At 46.9% G+C, this 13,328-nt stretch overlaps 1 protein-coding gene across 1 annotated transcript; it reads right to left on the bottom strand.

Annotated features, from left to right (window-relative positions):
• Positions 1–1,491: 1,491 nt before the first annotated feature.
• Positions 1,492–12,866, bottom strand: PM20D1 (peptidase M20 domain containing 1). The gene is made up of 13 exons (XM_066204031.1): positions 12,671–12,866; positions 10,896–10,982; positions 10,116–10,348; positions 8,510–8,596; positions 7,652–7,785; positions 7,115–7,234; positions 6,275–6,350; positions 6,001–6,062; positions 5,678–5,756; positions 4,594–4,665; positions 3,899–4,067; positions 3,115–3,214; positions 1,492–2,366 (listed from the first exon to the last, which is right to left on the bottom strand). The coding sequence occupies exons 1-13, from the start codon at positions 12,864–12,866 to the stop codon at positions 2,237–2,239; spliced, it is 1,545 nt and encodes a 514-aa protein (XP_066060128.1). The 3' UTR covers positions 1,492–2,236.
• Positions 12,867–13,328: the final 462 nt, after the last annotated feature.

The raw sequence follows: 13,328 nt of genomic DNA, 5'->3' as shown, positions 1-13,328 counted from the left end.
GCCAAAGCCAGCCCTGCCTTCCCAGCACCCTCTGCCCTTCACTCTTCCTTCAGCAGCAAAATGAACCTTCTTCCTTTAAAGAAACAATCCTCAGCAGAACAGAGGTGAGGGGGTTTTTGGCTGGTGGAAGATTACAGAATATAAAGGATGCTTATGTCTTTAGGACACATTTGCAGTACAACAGGCAGCAAAACCCTCCTTCCACATCACAACAGAGTGAGCCAGGTCAGGATTTTCACAACCTGTGCTCTCTCATGAGATTTTTCCCATTTTCTCCCTGTTTTCCCATTTTCCCAGCCCCTCTGACTGGCAGCACAACCATCAGCTGTTAAACAGTATTGACCCCATACAGCCACAGCCAAAGCAAAGGCTTCAAACTCAATTTTAGGGAGATTTGCCAGAGAAAAAAGCAACAACAACAACCCCTTGTGTGCACCTCCCACTGCCAGGGCTGGGTTCCATTCAGTGCTGTGCCCTGACACATCACTTTTGCTGTGCCTGCACACAGGAGCTCACAGGAGCAGTGACACCTCCACAAAAGAGCCACAGACACGTGGCTGAACAAATCACAGAGTGCAGCAAAGCAGAAAAGATGCAAACTATTTACTGCCCAACAATGCCTGGCCAGGGTGAGCTGATTTTTGTACAGAAAAGGGAGCCAAGATCAAAGCTGGCTGGAAAATAGGTGGGTTTGTTTTGATGGAAACTTTATGGATTGCTCAGGTGTGGAAATGACTTCACTGCAATTACACAGCTACATTAAAAGACTGAATAATCATCAGAAAAGAATTCATATTCCTCATTTTATTAGATGAAACTGTCAGTTTTGTTTCAATTATTCAGTAGGTGATACAGTTGGAGCCCTCTGGCCACGGTGATAAGATCAGACTACAAATAAATAAGAGAAGGGTGAACGGAAAGAATTGGAATCACAGTTCCATCAGTGTTTTTCAGGATACATTTCAGGGTATTTCCTGTACATTCCAGCACATTTCACAGTATGAATTTAGAGCAGAACATCCACCCATTCCAGTGCATAACTGAAGTTCTGAAAAACAGACACATCTGTGCAGCAGGAGGAGCTGCACTGGTCCCTGCAGCACAGGCACTGTCACACAGCAGCTCTCAGGCTTTTCTTTGGCTAACATTCATTCTGTTAACTATTTATTGACAGAATTAATTTAATTAACTGATTAAATAAATTATCTGTCTAATTAATACTGGTAACCCAAACTGTCAAGGCCAAAAGAAGGCTGAACCCTTTAGTGCTATCGGAGGTAGGCAAGAAGTGCAAGATGAAGCAGAGTCAACATCCATGGGCTGCCTACCCCAGGATTCCCAAAAAACTGAGCAGGAAAATGGGAATTGTTGGCGCTGGCAGTGAAGGAACAAACCTCTGATCTAGAAGAAATGGAAGGGCTTCACATCTTTCACAATCGAGTTCTCAGAAGAGCAAAGGGGAAGCACTAACTGATTCAGTGAGAAAACGGATGAGCAGACAACAGGGATTTAATTCCTTATTTAAAGCTGAGATCCCTTATTCTGACACACAGATGCACATCTTGAGCCATGCCATGAGTCAGGGAGGGAAAAAAAAATAATCACTAAAGTGATGGGAAAGTTTTCAGCACCTCCTCAGTTACAACAACACAGAAGTTCTGTACCTGAAAATAAGTCAGAAATCAGTGCAGCCATGGGAGTGAACACTGACACTGCCTCAGAGTACCGTGGGTGCTGCGAGAGCATCCCCAGGGAGAATCCCTTGGGAAAACCCCCTGGGAAAACCCCCATGCCCAGCAGCAGTGCAAGAACCCCTCAGTGTGGCTGTAGCAGTGACAGGAACCGTTTCACCACATCCCAAACCCTCCCCGTGAGCTTGTGGCTGACACCTCACCTGAGATCCACTCACCATAAAAAACCAGTTTGTCAGAAGCCCACAGGATTCACCTTCTGGTGCTGAGTGACTGCTGATTATACCTTAGATTTTTTAGTGATTACCAATTTAAGAGGCTTAAAGTGCTGAAAAATTCAGTGTCAGATTAATGGCTGCACATCAGAGCACGGAGAGCAGAAATCAGGGTTATTTGTTGGGTTTTGGCAGGTTCCTATCACACAATCAGCCCTTTTTCCATCTGTATGTAAACCACAATATAAAAAAACCCCCTGAATTCCAGCTGTAGCTCAATACACAAGACACAAGTGCACCTTCAGCCCGAGTTCACCTGCAGCTGCTCTCTCAGAGCTCATGGGAGTTGGCATGGGGCTCTGGAAGTGTCTCAATGTCACAGTTCTTGATCAGCTGGAAGAGGAATTCCACCTGCTTCTCGTAATTCTCAATGGAGATTCTCTCATTCAACCCATGGATCCTGAAAGAAAAAGGATGTTTTTCAGTCCAGGGGGAATTTCTGACCCAACTGCATACACCCAGCACCCTGCTCGGCTGTTGGCTTCACAAAGCAGTGCAGGACAGAAAACCAGCATTATAAACCAAAAACTGCACTGTGACCCAGCCAAATTTAGTGATTCAAAGGCTCAGAACCCAACAGCTAAAGCTGGAAAAAAATCTGATCTGGAAAATGTCCTAATGGCCCATTTCTTGGCCATTTCTGTCACTGTCCAGTACAGCCACAACACTCAACTCCTGCATCATCTGCCCCTCAATAAAATGAGAAATCGAAATCAGCAAACAATCCCTTGCATGGCGATGTTGTTATCACATAACTTCAGGAAATTTCAAATCAATTCAGAGCAGCAGGTGTCCAAATATGTGGATAAATCTGCAGGACAAGGCCAACTACCAGAACAACACCTCTCACAGAATCACAGAATTTCTAGGCTGGAAGAGACCTTCAAGATCATGGAGTCCAACCCACCCTGCTGCAGCACACAAAGCATCCACTCAGCACCACTGAACCAAACCCCTAAATGTGTCCTGCTTGCATTTGGGGGAACAAAGAGCCAGGGCCGACACTGTCCCAGGGTCATTTCCATCCCCAGCAGCCAACCCTGCAGGAAATGGGTGCACGAGAGGCCAAGGTGCACAAGGGTGGGTTTCCTCCTGCCCACTGCTCATGGATCTCCTCTTTCCCTGGGCCCACGTGCAGAGCTCAGTACCTGGGGAGATCATCCTGTTTGAGGAGCAGAGGGTTGAACCTGTAAATGGCCTTGGTGACGTTGGTGAAGTGCCTGCTGTCCGTGTTTCCAATGCACGTGCCTGGAAAACAAACCTCGGGTTTGTTCTGCGGGAGAGGAACAACTGAAGTTTGAAAAGTGACCCACCTTTCCCCGCCCAGGAGAGAGGAAAAGCAAATGGTAACAGTCCTGCAGCAAAAGCATCACTGGAAACGTTGATTGGTGCATCCTGGAGAATGTTCTCTCCTTCAGGAACAGGAGCTGAACACACAACTCAACCTAAGAACAGCCCTGACACTCAGCATCCCCAAAACTTTAATTTTCAAATTTCAATCCAACAACTACAGAGCTAGGAAGGAGCTGCAAGAAAGGGAAGGGGCTGGGATCATAAGGAACAATACAGAAAAGCAGGAATGGCTTTGGCAGCTATGAAAACAATAAAAGAAGAACTAAAGCAAGAAGACCTCCTCCTCCTCTCCCTCACAGTTCTTTTTCCCCCTGAAGAGATTGCTTTGTATGTGCAGAGAGCCCAGTTCAAGGCTCATTGTTTCTGTCAGCTTCCTGTTTGCTTTTTTACTTCCACTACTAAAAAACAACATTAAAACTTTTGCAGCATAAAGAGGGAAGGGAATAAAAAGAGGAAAAAACAGCTGTTTCCAGTAGTTAACAGCTGGGGTGGAGGAGTACACAGCAAATGGAAACAAGGCAGTGCTGGGGGAGGGAAAAGCAGAAAAGGAAACAATAATCATCATGTGCCTGCTCTCACCTGGGACTACACTGTCAACATCTGGGAAAGTGTCCAGGATGGTTCTTTGAAAAATATGGACTGCAAATGTCTGCTCATCCCAAGGACTGATGGGCAGGGGGTCAAAGGCCTCCACCACATCAATCTTCACTCTGTCATCAGCAATGGTGTTCCTGACTGTCTCCAGCACCTGGGGGTGAAACACAGAGACAAAATGAGCACAAGGAATGAGAAAGCAGCCCTTGGAGACACCAGCAGATGTTCAGCTCTCCAGAAAACTTCTGTCTGTGAACTGTCAGTTGTGGCTGCAAACACAGACTGAGTGTGTCAGTCTCTCTTCCTGCTCTGAGTGCACGGCTGATACTTCAGCTGAATTTTATAACCAGACGCACATCACTGTCTCAAGGTACACCTGAACTGCTTCAGCCCTGAAAGGCAGGTGCTCAGCCTGCTGCTCTAGGAAATTATGGCAAACAAATACTCCAGAAAAAGCTCCCAGAGAGAGAAACTCCCAGCAAAGGCTTGGGGAAGGAAGATGTTTTGTACTGACAACGTTTCACAGCTGCCCTGGGCTGGACAGGCCTGTCAGACCTCCTGAAGTGTGAAAGATTCCCAAAATCTCTCAGGCCACAAACCCTAACACTCCCAATTCCAGATCACAGATGATCCAGGTGCCCCTTGGCACAGGAGTGAGGAGATCTGAGCAGGGGGCTGACCTCAGCAGCTGTCTCAGCTGAGTGGATCCTGAAGTTCACCGTGGCTCTGGCAGAGGAGGGGATGACGTTCACCTGGAAAAAAGGAAGTTTAAAAGGAAGTGAAAACCAGAATAAAATGCCAAGTGCCAACTCAGAACTGCTCAAACAACTGCAGGCCTCAGATGTTCCACTGAGTCCACCAAGTGTGATGTCTCTCTCTGTGTTAAAACACTGTACATCTCATCTAAAATGCAGACAAATACACAAAGAAATATTCATCAAATCAACAAAAATGAAGCTGTTACTAATATAGAACTTTTTATCTTGAGCTAGATCCTCTCCCTTCAGAAAATTTATACTGAGAAATTCTGAAACTCTGGATTTTTTTAAAGTGATATTTTTACCTCATTGTCACATTACATGGTTCATATTTGGGTAAATGTAAGTCACTTAAGAAATGATTTTTATTGAACACGTAACTCTTCTTATCTACAGACTGAATATTTTCAACTTTGTTAAGCAAAATAAAAAAAAAAAAAATCATTTAAAAAACCCCAAGGAACCAGGGTGTCACTTTCTTCCTGGCCACTCCGTGTCACTGTTCAGCCACTGCATCTTCTCCTGTCCAGTGATGCTTCTCAGCCACAGACTTTTCAGGGACACACCAAACACAGCCTGTTTGTTTGCCAGGGCTCCAGTATTTTTGGACAGCTCCATTTCCTTATCAGAGCAGGATCTGGCTGTTATCTCTCAGTCCAAGGTGCACATTTAAGCCACTTCAGGCAAACCCCCGACCTGTGCTACAAACGTCTACAAGTGTTTGTGACTGTAACAGTTTCAAACATTGCCTTTGATACTTTATAGGATTATGCAGAGACCACATTTTCTTGGCTGTCCTAAAATATTCCAAATTTGAGCAGCGGTGGACAGAGATCAGATACTTGTGAAAGGAAGTGATTTTCAACTGCAACCAAATCCAAGCTACATCTGAGGTCAGAATGAGACTGTGCCCACACAGATCTTGTAACTGGATATAAATAGGTGGAAATTAAATGTCCTAATTGTCTCATCATAATTACATGGAGCAAAACCCAGATGAAAGCACCTTGATTCCTGCATTAAACAGCGTGACTGCAGTGGTCGTTCGGATCAAGGCATTGGTGGAAGGTTTCCAGGCAAGGACTCTACAAAAATAGGAACAAACAAACAAAACTTTTCAAATGAGTTGAATAGTGCTAAAAAATAAGCACCACAATTCCACAGGCAAGAAGCTGAATGATGGCTTATTCAATTAACAAAGTGGTTATTGACAGGAAACCACTGAATTATCTGAACTACAAAATAACTGATTTCCTGGAAAGATTAGAAATTACTTCATCTTTTAAGGGTGAGAGGCTGGGGAAGTTTATCAAGGATCTCTTTTCTTACCTGCTGACAATAGGTGAGAACAGCCATAAATTGCTCATGATGATGTTGAGAGGAAATTTGAACTGAGGGGAAGAAACAAAACCACAAATCAGAAAGTTTTTATTTGCCAAGAGCACGGTGGAGTCATTTGAATATGGACAAAACAATTCCAGCAGAAACAATAACCTGGGAGAAAAACCAGCTTTTATTATCCTTTCTACATAACTGTGCTCTAAATTCTTCACTGGGTTACTCTTATGGACATTTGGGAACGAAATGCTGCTTCTCTCCTCACCTCTGCTGCGAGGTGCTCCATAGTCATGAGCTCTGGTCCGTAGCCAAACAGGTTACGTAGGGGATTCTGCTCCAGCCTAGGAAACAAATTGACATTGAAAAGGTAAAAAAAATAAACCCTCTCTGGCTGTGATTGCTCCAGAAGGATGTCAGGAATCTGATTTGTGAAATGTATCCCTGTTATTGGAGATGCAATCACACTCTGCTCTCCTGGTAAGTAAATGTGTGAACACGGCTCCACGGATTTCTGGGCACTCCAGCCACGTGCCAAGATTTCCTCTGAGAAACAGCTGAAAAAAATCCCAAAGCCTGGCTCCTATAAATACATGGAAAACCGGAAAAATAGCAGACAAATCCCACCATGTCTGGACATACCCAGTTTTCCTAAAACATGTATTACTTGATATCTACACAGAGATGTTTACATCTCTTCAGAGATGATTTCTGCAGTCACATTATGACTCTATTCCATTTTCATTGGCTTGGAGAATTCCCAGCTGAGGTAGCAGGGATGTGCAGGAACAAATTCCAGAGAAATCCTGCCACCCAAACAAAGGAATCTCTGCTGCTGCAGAGCAAATTAGGGCAGACAACACTTGTCTTGCTTTTGAAGAATTGGCTGACACTTGGAACAGCTGAAGTGCAAAGACTCTGCAGACACAATTGTTCCTTGGGTGGGAACTGCATTTCTGCCCTTCAAAGTGAGCTACAAACTGCAATTTCAAATACAGAAGAGCAATTTGAAGAAGAATCTAAACACAAATATTTAAAAAGTCACTTATCAGTGATGTAGGAGGTTTTTTTGACAGTTTTTGACATTGGGTGACAGGGAAGCTCTCACCTGGACATGGCTGCTGCCAGAATGCCAATACTTGTCTCCTTAGGAGGAAAGGATGAATGTCCTGGCTCTTTTTCCACAGTGAAGTTCAGTGTCATTGAACCTTTTTCTGTGACAGCAATCCTGGACAATGATAAATTAATCAATTAATTAACAAACAAACAAACAAAAAAGACTAATGCAATTCCAAACACGCGCTCACAGACTGTAGATAAAAATAACCGCTCTGCATAATTTTAGTATGATAAAAACCACTCAGGCAGCAACAACAAATCATTAACACAGTGTTTAGAACTCTGCAGGACCCGTGTCTGGGCTGCTTCTCCAGTGAGCAGAGCTCCACAGCACAGAATTAAAATGCTCTGTGGCACATCGTGCCAGCACAGCTGTGATGGGCAGCAGGCAGAGCCTGGAGGTCCCTGCCTTGCACTCCTGGCAGCACCAACACTGCCACACGTCTTGGAAACACTCTGTAGTGACATCAACGATGTCATTTCTCACTAATTAATGACTGGAAATGAATCAAGGGGTCATTCTTACATTGCCACTGGCTTCTCCACCCCTGCAATGATCCCATCCAGCACTGCACTCCCCTCATCCAGCAGGAAGGAGAGTTTCACTCCTCTGGCTTCCAGCAGAGCTGCAATTTTCCTTCCTCCCTTCAGACCAGACACCTGTGGAATCCAGGCAGAGGAATTGATCAGATCCATCCAGAACACTGGGAGGAAAACTGGAGAACACCTTGCTGTTGGCTACAGCACAAAGAATGCACCAAGTCCCCTGGGGAACAGCTCCACAGCAACCATAAAAGATTCTTCCAGGAAAATTAATTGGAGATTGTTAATGGCCTGAGAGCAGATGAATTTATCTCCATGCTGAGGAGTGCTCTCATTGATGAGTCACTGACTGCTGCTTTCATTTTGGTATCTCAGAGCTATAAACTCCCCAGATAAGCAACTGCAGACCTATTTATTTCAACTATTAATAATTCTTTGTCTTTATATTTTGACAGTGCACAACCAAACCCACCTCCCCGGTCTCTCTGTACCGCTGGAATATTTTTTTGCCAGCTATTCCTGAACATTTGGCACAACCACGTGAATCCCAACCCAGCTTTTCCTGTCTCCAAATCAGGATTCCTGCTGCACCTTCCTTGCAGAAAAGAATTTGAAGTGACACCCTCCAATGTTCTTTTCTCTTTGCTCATCACACCAAACCCTTTGTGAACTGCCAAACAATCAATCCATAACTGTGACCTGGGGCTTGACACAGTATCTCCCCACCGAACCAAGAAAAACAGGAAAGACCTTCCAGCTAAACAATGTTTCAAAATGAAGCCTTGTTACCTCCAGGAACAATGCAAACAGGTTGCTGTTGCAAGGGAAGGAAAGAAAATACCTCCTCATCGTGGCCAATGCCAACGTAGAAGGAGCGGCGGGGTCTGTAATTCCTCCTCAGCAGAAATTCCAGAGCTTGCAGGATGCCCTGCAGGAAAAGCAGAAACGTGCTGAACCATCCCCGCGTGGTAATAAAGAGAATAAATGAAACAGAATGCAGTGTGTGATGGAAGAGAATTGTGATGCTGTGCTGCTCACAGCTAAGCTTTGATTCCCACAGCTCCCACTGAGGATGTTCCTGTTCCTTGGAAAAGACACTGCAGTGGGTTTGATCAGGAATGCTCTGGCAGGTGTCAGGGCAGGGACACGAAACACAGAGCAGGAACAAACTGCACAGGGAGCCCCACAGAGCCAGAATTATCCAAGGAATTCACTGTTCCCTCACAGTGCCTGGCACAGCCCCAGACTGGCTCTCACTGCAGCTACCAAACCCAGGGAGTTTTAGGAGCAGCATGTTTTGTACAAGTGGTGCCAAAATGACAGAAACAGAACAAGAAACTTAATCTGAAGAATGAGAAATCAAATCTACCATTCGCTGTGGCAATATATATATATTAAAAAACCACATTTGTTCTATTATTCCATCTCTCCTTCAATTTAAATTACCTAATTTTTCACATATCACCTCCATATTGTCAGCCCCCATTTTTTTGCCACTCAATCACTGAAATTGCTGATGTAAGTTTTTTTTTGGCCATTTGTGGAGTTAATTGTGCAGTTCACAGCAGAATGAAGCACCAACCTAAACTCCTAAGTTTCAAGGCTTTGAAACTGATGATTAAACATCCTGAAACTTTCTAGGAGCGTGGCCTGTGTGACACTGAACATCTGTTCAAATTTAAATACAAGGCTGCCACGGAAGCCATCGTCAAAGTCACAAAGAGACATTTCCCTCATTAATTTTTCCGTCAATCTTTTCCCAATGAGAAATCTTTCCCAGATCAATCTTTTCTGAATCCATTCCTCTCAAATGTATTTAGTACAACAGCTCTTTGTTCTGCCACAGGCTGGATAAAAGATGCAGGGTTGTTAGACTATCCTGTCAAATAAGTAGTGTTTAATTTGAAATTCCAGCCTTTTCAAAGGGTCAGTTTTGGCTTGGAGTGCCTCAGTGACACCTGGGAGAAAGGAAAAGGTCTATCCCTGCTTTCAAACACAGCATTTGACGGAGAATTGTGGAATGCTTGGGGTTGGAAGGGACCTTCAAGCTCATCCAGTGCCACAGGCAGGGAAACTTCCACTACCCCAGCTTGCTCCAAGCTGGCCTTGGACACTCCCAGGGATGGGGCAGCCACAGCTCCTCTGGCCACCTGTGCCATAAAACTGTCAGCTGGCATTTCACCAAACACATCTGTGAACATGATTCTCCTGATTCTTCAGGAGTTTTAACCCTCTTTTCTTCAGTAACAGCCGTCACTCCACTCCATTTCTAGGAGAATTTGGGACGAAAACTGCAGGATTTAGGAATTTGAAACTGCAGGATTTAGGAATTTCCCAGAGAAAAAAGGGTGAGAGAGACAACCCGGTGAATGCCAAGGGGATGGACTGCTCCCCTCTGCCTGTCCCAGGCTGTGTTTGTGTGGGAGGACTTTACCAAGCACACGTACAAGGGCAGAGTTTTTGTTATCCAACGTTCCACGTCCGTAGATGAAACCCTCGTGCTCTGCAGCTGAGAAAGGAGGGAAATCCCAGCCCTTGGGGGCAGCAGGCACCACATCCATGTGTGCCAGCAGCATATAGGGCAGCAGGCCAGGGGCAGAGCCCTGAACTGTAAACAGGTGGCTGTATGTCCCTACTATTTCATGCTGGATGAACTTTGAAGAAAATACAGCCGGGAAGACTGTTAAGGGAAAAGAAAAAATAAAATTGAAGATACATGTAGAAAGATCAAATTAACAATAACGGGTGATTTTAGCATTACTCCAGAGTTGGCACCTAGGGAGCATCAGGGTGGGGACTGTAAATAAGACTGGCCACAGCAGAGCATGGAAGTTCTCACACTTTTACCAACCCATCTCACTTGGGATCTGAACCTCTCCTAAACAAAATCAGAATTCTTGTTCAGCAGTGCTGCAGCTCTTCTGCAGGGAGCAATGATGGGACTGCCAGAAAATTGGGTTGAAGCAGGAGCAGTCATCCTCTTTATTTTTTTATGGCGTTTAACCACCTCAAGGACCAAAAAACACCATTACAAGGAGTCTTTTTAACCTTTTGGGGCCACTGACACCCCAAAACCACTGTTGCAGAGGGGACACACGCGTGACATTTCTGACAGGAAAAATATAAATATCTGGTCCCTTATATTCAGGAATGACACATGCTCTCTTCAATTTGTCTATGAAAATTAAATAGAGTGGCAGAGGTTGCCAAGACTGAAAGTTCAGTACCTTTCTGAATGTAACTCCCAAATTCTGCCATGGCAGTTGTATTCAAATCCTCAGGAGACCAGGACACAGTTGGGATTTTAATGGCCCCTTCAAAGGAACACAGAACAGAAATCACTCAGCCCCAAAATCAAACAAAGCTCAAAATGCACTTCAAAAGGGGAAGTACATTTATGTTCCCGAGTGTTTTTCCAGGCTTTAAACATTATTTCACAGCAAAGAAAAGACTGATGTACTTCAGCTGGGCCGTGCACATGCAGCCACCAGCGTTTCCTAACAGCTCAGCCAAGGTATCTCTCCAGATAATTTGACTCCACTTTTCCTGCTCAAGTGTTGAATGATGTTGTTAGAAGTGCTACTGTCCAGGAGCAGCTGCAATTTGCTTGGGTGATCTGATTCCCCAGACTCCTCTGGCAGCTGCACAGGCAGCTGAGCTGGCAGTCCAAGGTTCTTTCTCAAGAGCAAGGCAGGTTGTGATGGTCATTACACCTCCGATCTGCTTTATAAATTAACCTGAATAAACAAACAGGGCTTTTGCTGGCCCCTTTGGTCTGCCCTGTCATTTAAACAGGCTCTCCAACATCCAGTCCCTGTCCTGCAGGACATGGGAATAACTCAGTCCCAGCTGCCTTTCCAAACAGCAGCTGCCAGGAGAGGTTAGGGATTCTTTTGAGGTAGTATGATTCATGAATTAACACAAAAATCTATTGTGAGCCTTCATTTTCCCATTAAAAAAAAAAAAAAAAAAAAAAGAATGCAAACATGATTTGCTAGGCAATAAATCCTACAAAGCAGCAAGGTATGAGGTTTGCACACAGGGTTTTATCACTGGGTGCCAGATTGTGGTTTCCTGCACAGTGCCAGCCCTGCTGGGAGTTAAACCCCTCAAATCTTCTACGTCAGACAGCACAAACAGCCCAGGAATGCTCACAGCAGTGGTGAACAACAACAAAAAAGGGAGAAAATCCCGACAGTGACTTATCCAGTGGACAAAGGGATGTCTGGAAACACCGTCATGGGTGTCTGGCAAAATTCTGTGCGTACGAACAGGAAACGGTGGAGAAAATCAACACAGGGCAAGAGCTGGCTGAGGAGAACCACAGGATGGCTGAGGCTGGAAAATCCCTCTGGGATCACCGAATCCGGGCTGTGCCCGATGCCCACCCTGAGCACTCAGTGCCACCCCCAGGTGACACCGCCAGGGCTGGGCACTCCAAACCTCCCTGGGCACTTCCAAGGCCTGGCCGCCCTTTCCAGGAGGAAATTCCTGCTGGAATTCCACCCTGAGCCTCCCCCGGCCCAGCCTGAGGCCGTTCCCTCTCCTCCTGTCCCTGTTTCCTGGGATGAGATCCCAAATCCCCCCCGGCTGTCCCCTCCTGGCAGGGAGTTGTGCAGAGCCAGGAATTCCCCCTGAGCTCCTTTTCTCCAGGCTGAGCCCCTTCCCAGCTCCCTCGGGATCCTCCAGCCCCTTCCCAGCTCCCTCGGGATCCTCCAGCCCCTTCCCAGCTCCCCCAGGATCCTCCAGCCCCTTCTCTGGACACGCTCCAGCCCTTCCTGAACTGCAGCGCCCAGACCATGACCCGGCGCTCAAGGCGTGACCTCAACAGCGCCCAGCAGAGATTTTCAATCACTTCCGTAGTCCTGCTGGGAGCCAACACCCGCTTCCTCCCGGGGAAAGCACCAGCGGAGCGGCCGCCTCCACACCCGTCCCCCCGGTCCCCCCTCAGGAGGGGCCGCTCCCGGGGCGAGGGGGGCTCACAGCGCTCGGGCCCCCTCACCTCGCAGCGCCTCCTTAAGCTCCCTCCGCTCGCTGGCGCTGAAGGCGGCGGTGCCGGCGCTCCGTGCCCAGAGCCGCGGGAGCCCGGCCGGGGCTCGCAGGACGAAGGCGCGGAGCAGGACGGCGGCCGCCAGCGCCAGCACCACCGAGCCCAGCGCCAACAGCGCCGCCGTCAGCGCCCGCCGCCCGCCCGCCATCGCCGCCCGCCGCACGCCCACCGCTGACGGGCGTGGCCCGGAGCCAATCGCCACCCGGCCCGTGGGGATGGTGACCAATGGGGTTGGGCGGGGGCGGGTGGAACCCACCCCTCTCGCGGGGGGCGATGGGAGCTGCAGTCTGCAGCGGATGTGGTGGAGGCTGAGGGGAGCGCCGAGTTAGGAAATGGTTAGCGTTGGAAAGGATTTTAAATCCCATCTCATTCCGCCTCTGCCGTGGACACGGACACCTTCCACTGTCCCAGGCTGCTGCAAGCCCTTTCCAACCTGCCCTTGGACAATTCCAGGGGTGGAGCACCCACAGCTTCTCTGGACAACCCGTGCCAGGGCCTCCCCACCGTGACTGGGGAGAATTTCTTCCCAATATCTTGGGATGCTGCTCCCAAAAGGGTGGGGATAAAAGGAGTTTATCCTTAATAAACTTTAATAAAGTTTATACTGGCC

This window comes from Chamaea fasciata, unplaced genomic scaffold (genome assembly GCF_029207755.1).
Source record: "Chamaea fasciata isolate MVZ Bird 193981 ecotype frontalis unplaced genomic scaffold, bChaFas1.0.hap1 SCAF_25, whole genome shotgun sequence".
Lineage (NCBI taxonomy): Eukaryota > Metazoa > Chordata > Aves > Passeriformes > Sylviidae > Chamaea > Chamaea fasciata.
Note: the sequence above shows the minus strand (reverse complement) of the source record. Positions and strands in the feature narration are given on the sequence as shown.

What these genes read in the sequence shown, in the direction of transcription:
- PM20D1 (XM_066204031.1), bottom strand. Translation starts at nt 12,866, where the DNA reads ATGGCGGGCGGGCGGCGGGCGCTGACGGCGGCGCTGTTGGCGCTGGGC. An exon ending in GTGGAGAAGCCAGTGGCAAT is followed by an intron (nt 7,235 to 7,651) that starts GTAAGAATGACC and finishes ATCATTGTCCAG; the next exon opens with GATTGCTGTCACAGAAAAAG. An exon ending in TTCTCACCTATTGTCAGCAG is followed by an intron (nt 5,757 to 6,000) that starts GTAAGAAAAGAG and finishes CTATTTTTGTAG; the next exon opens with AGTCCTTGCCTGGAAACCTT.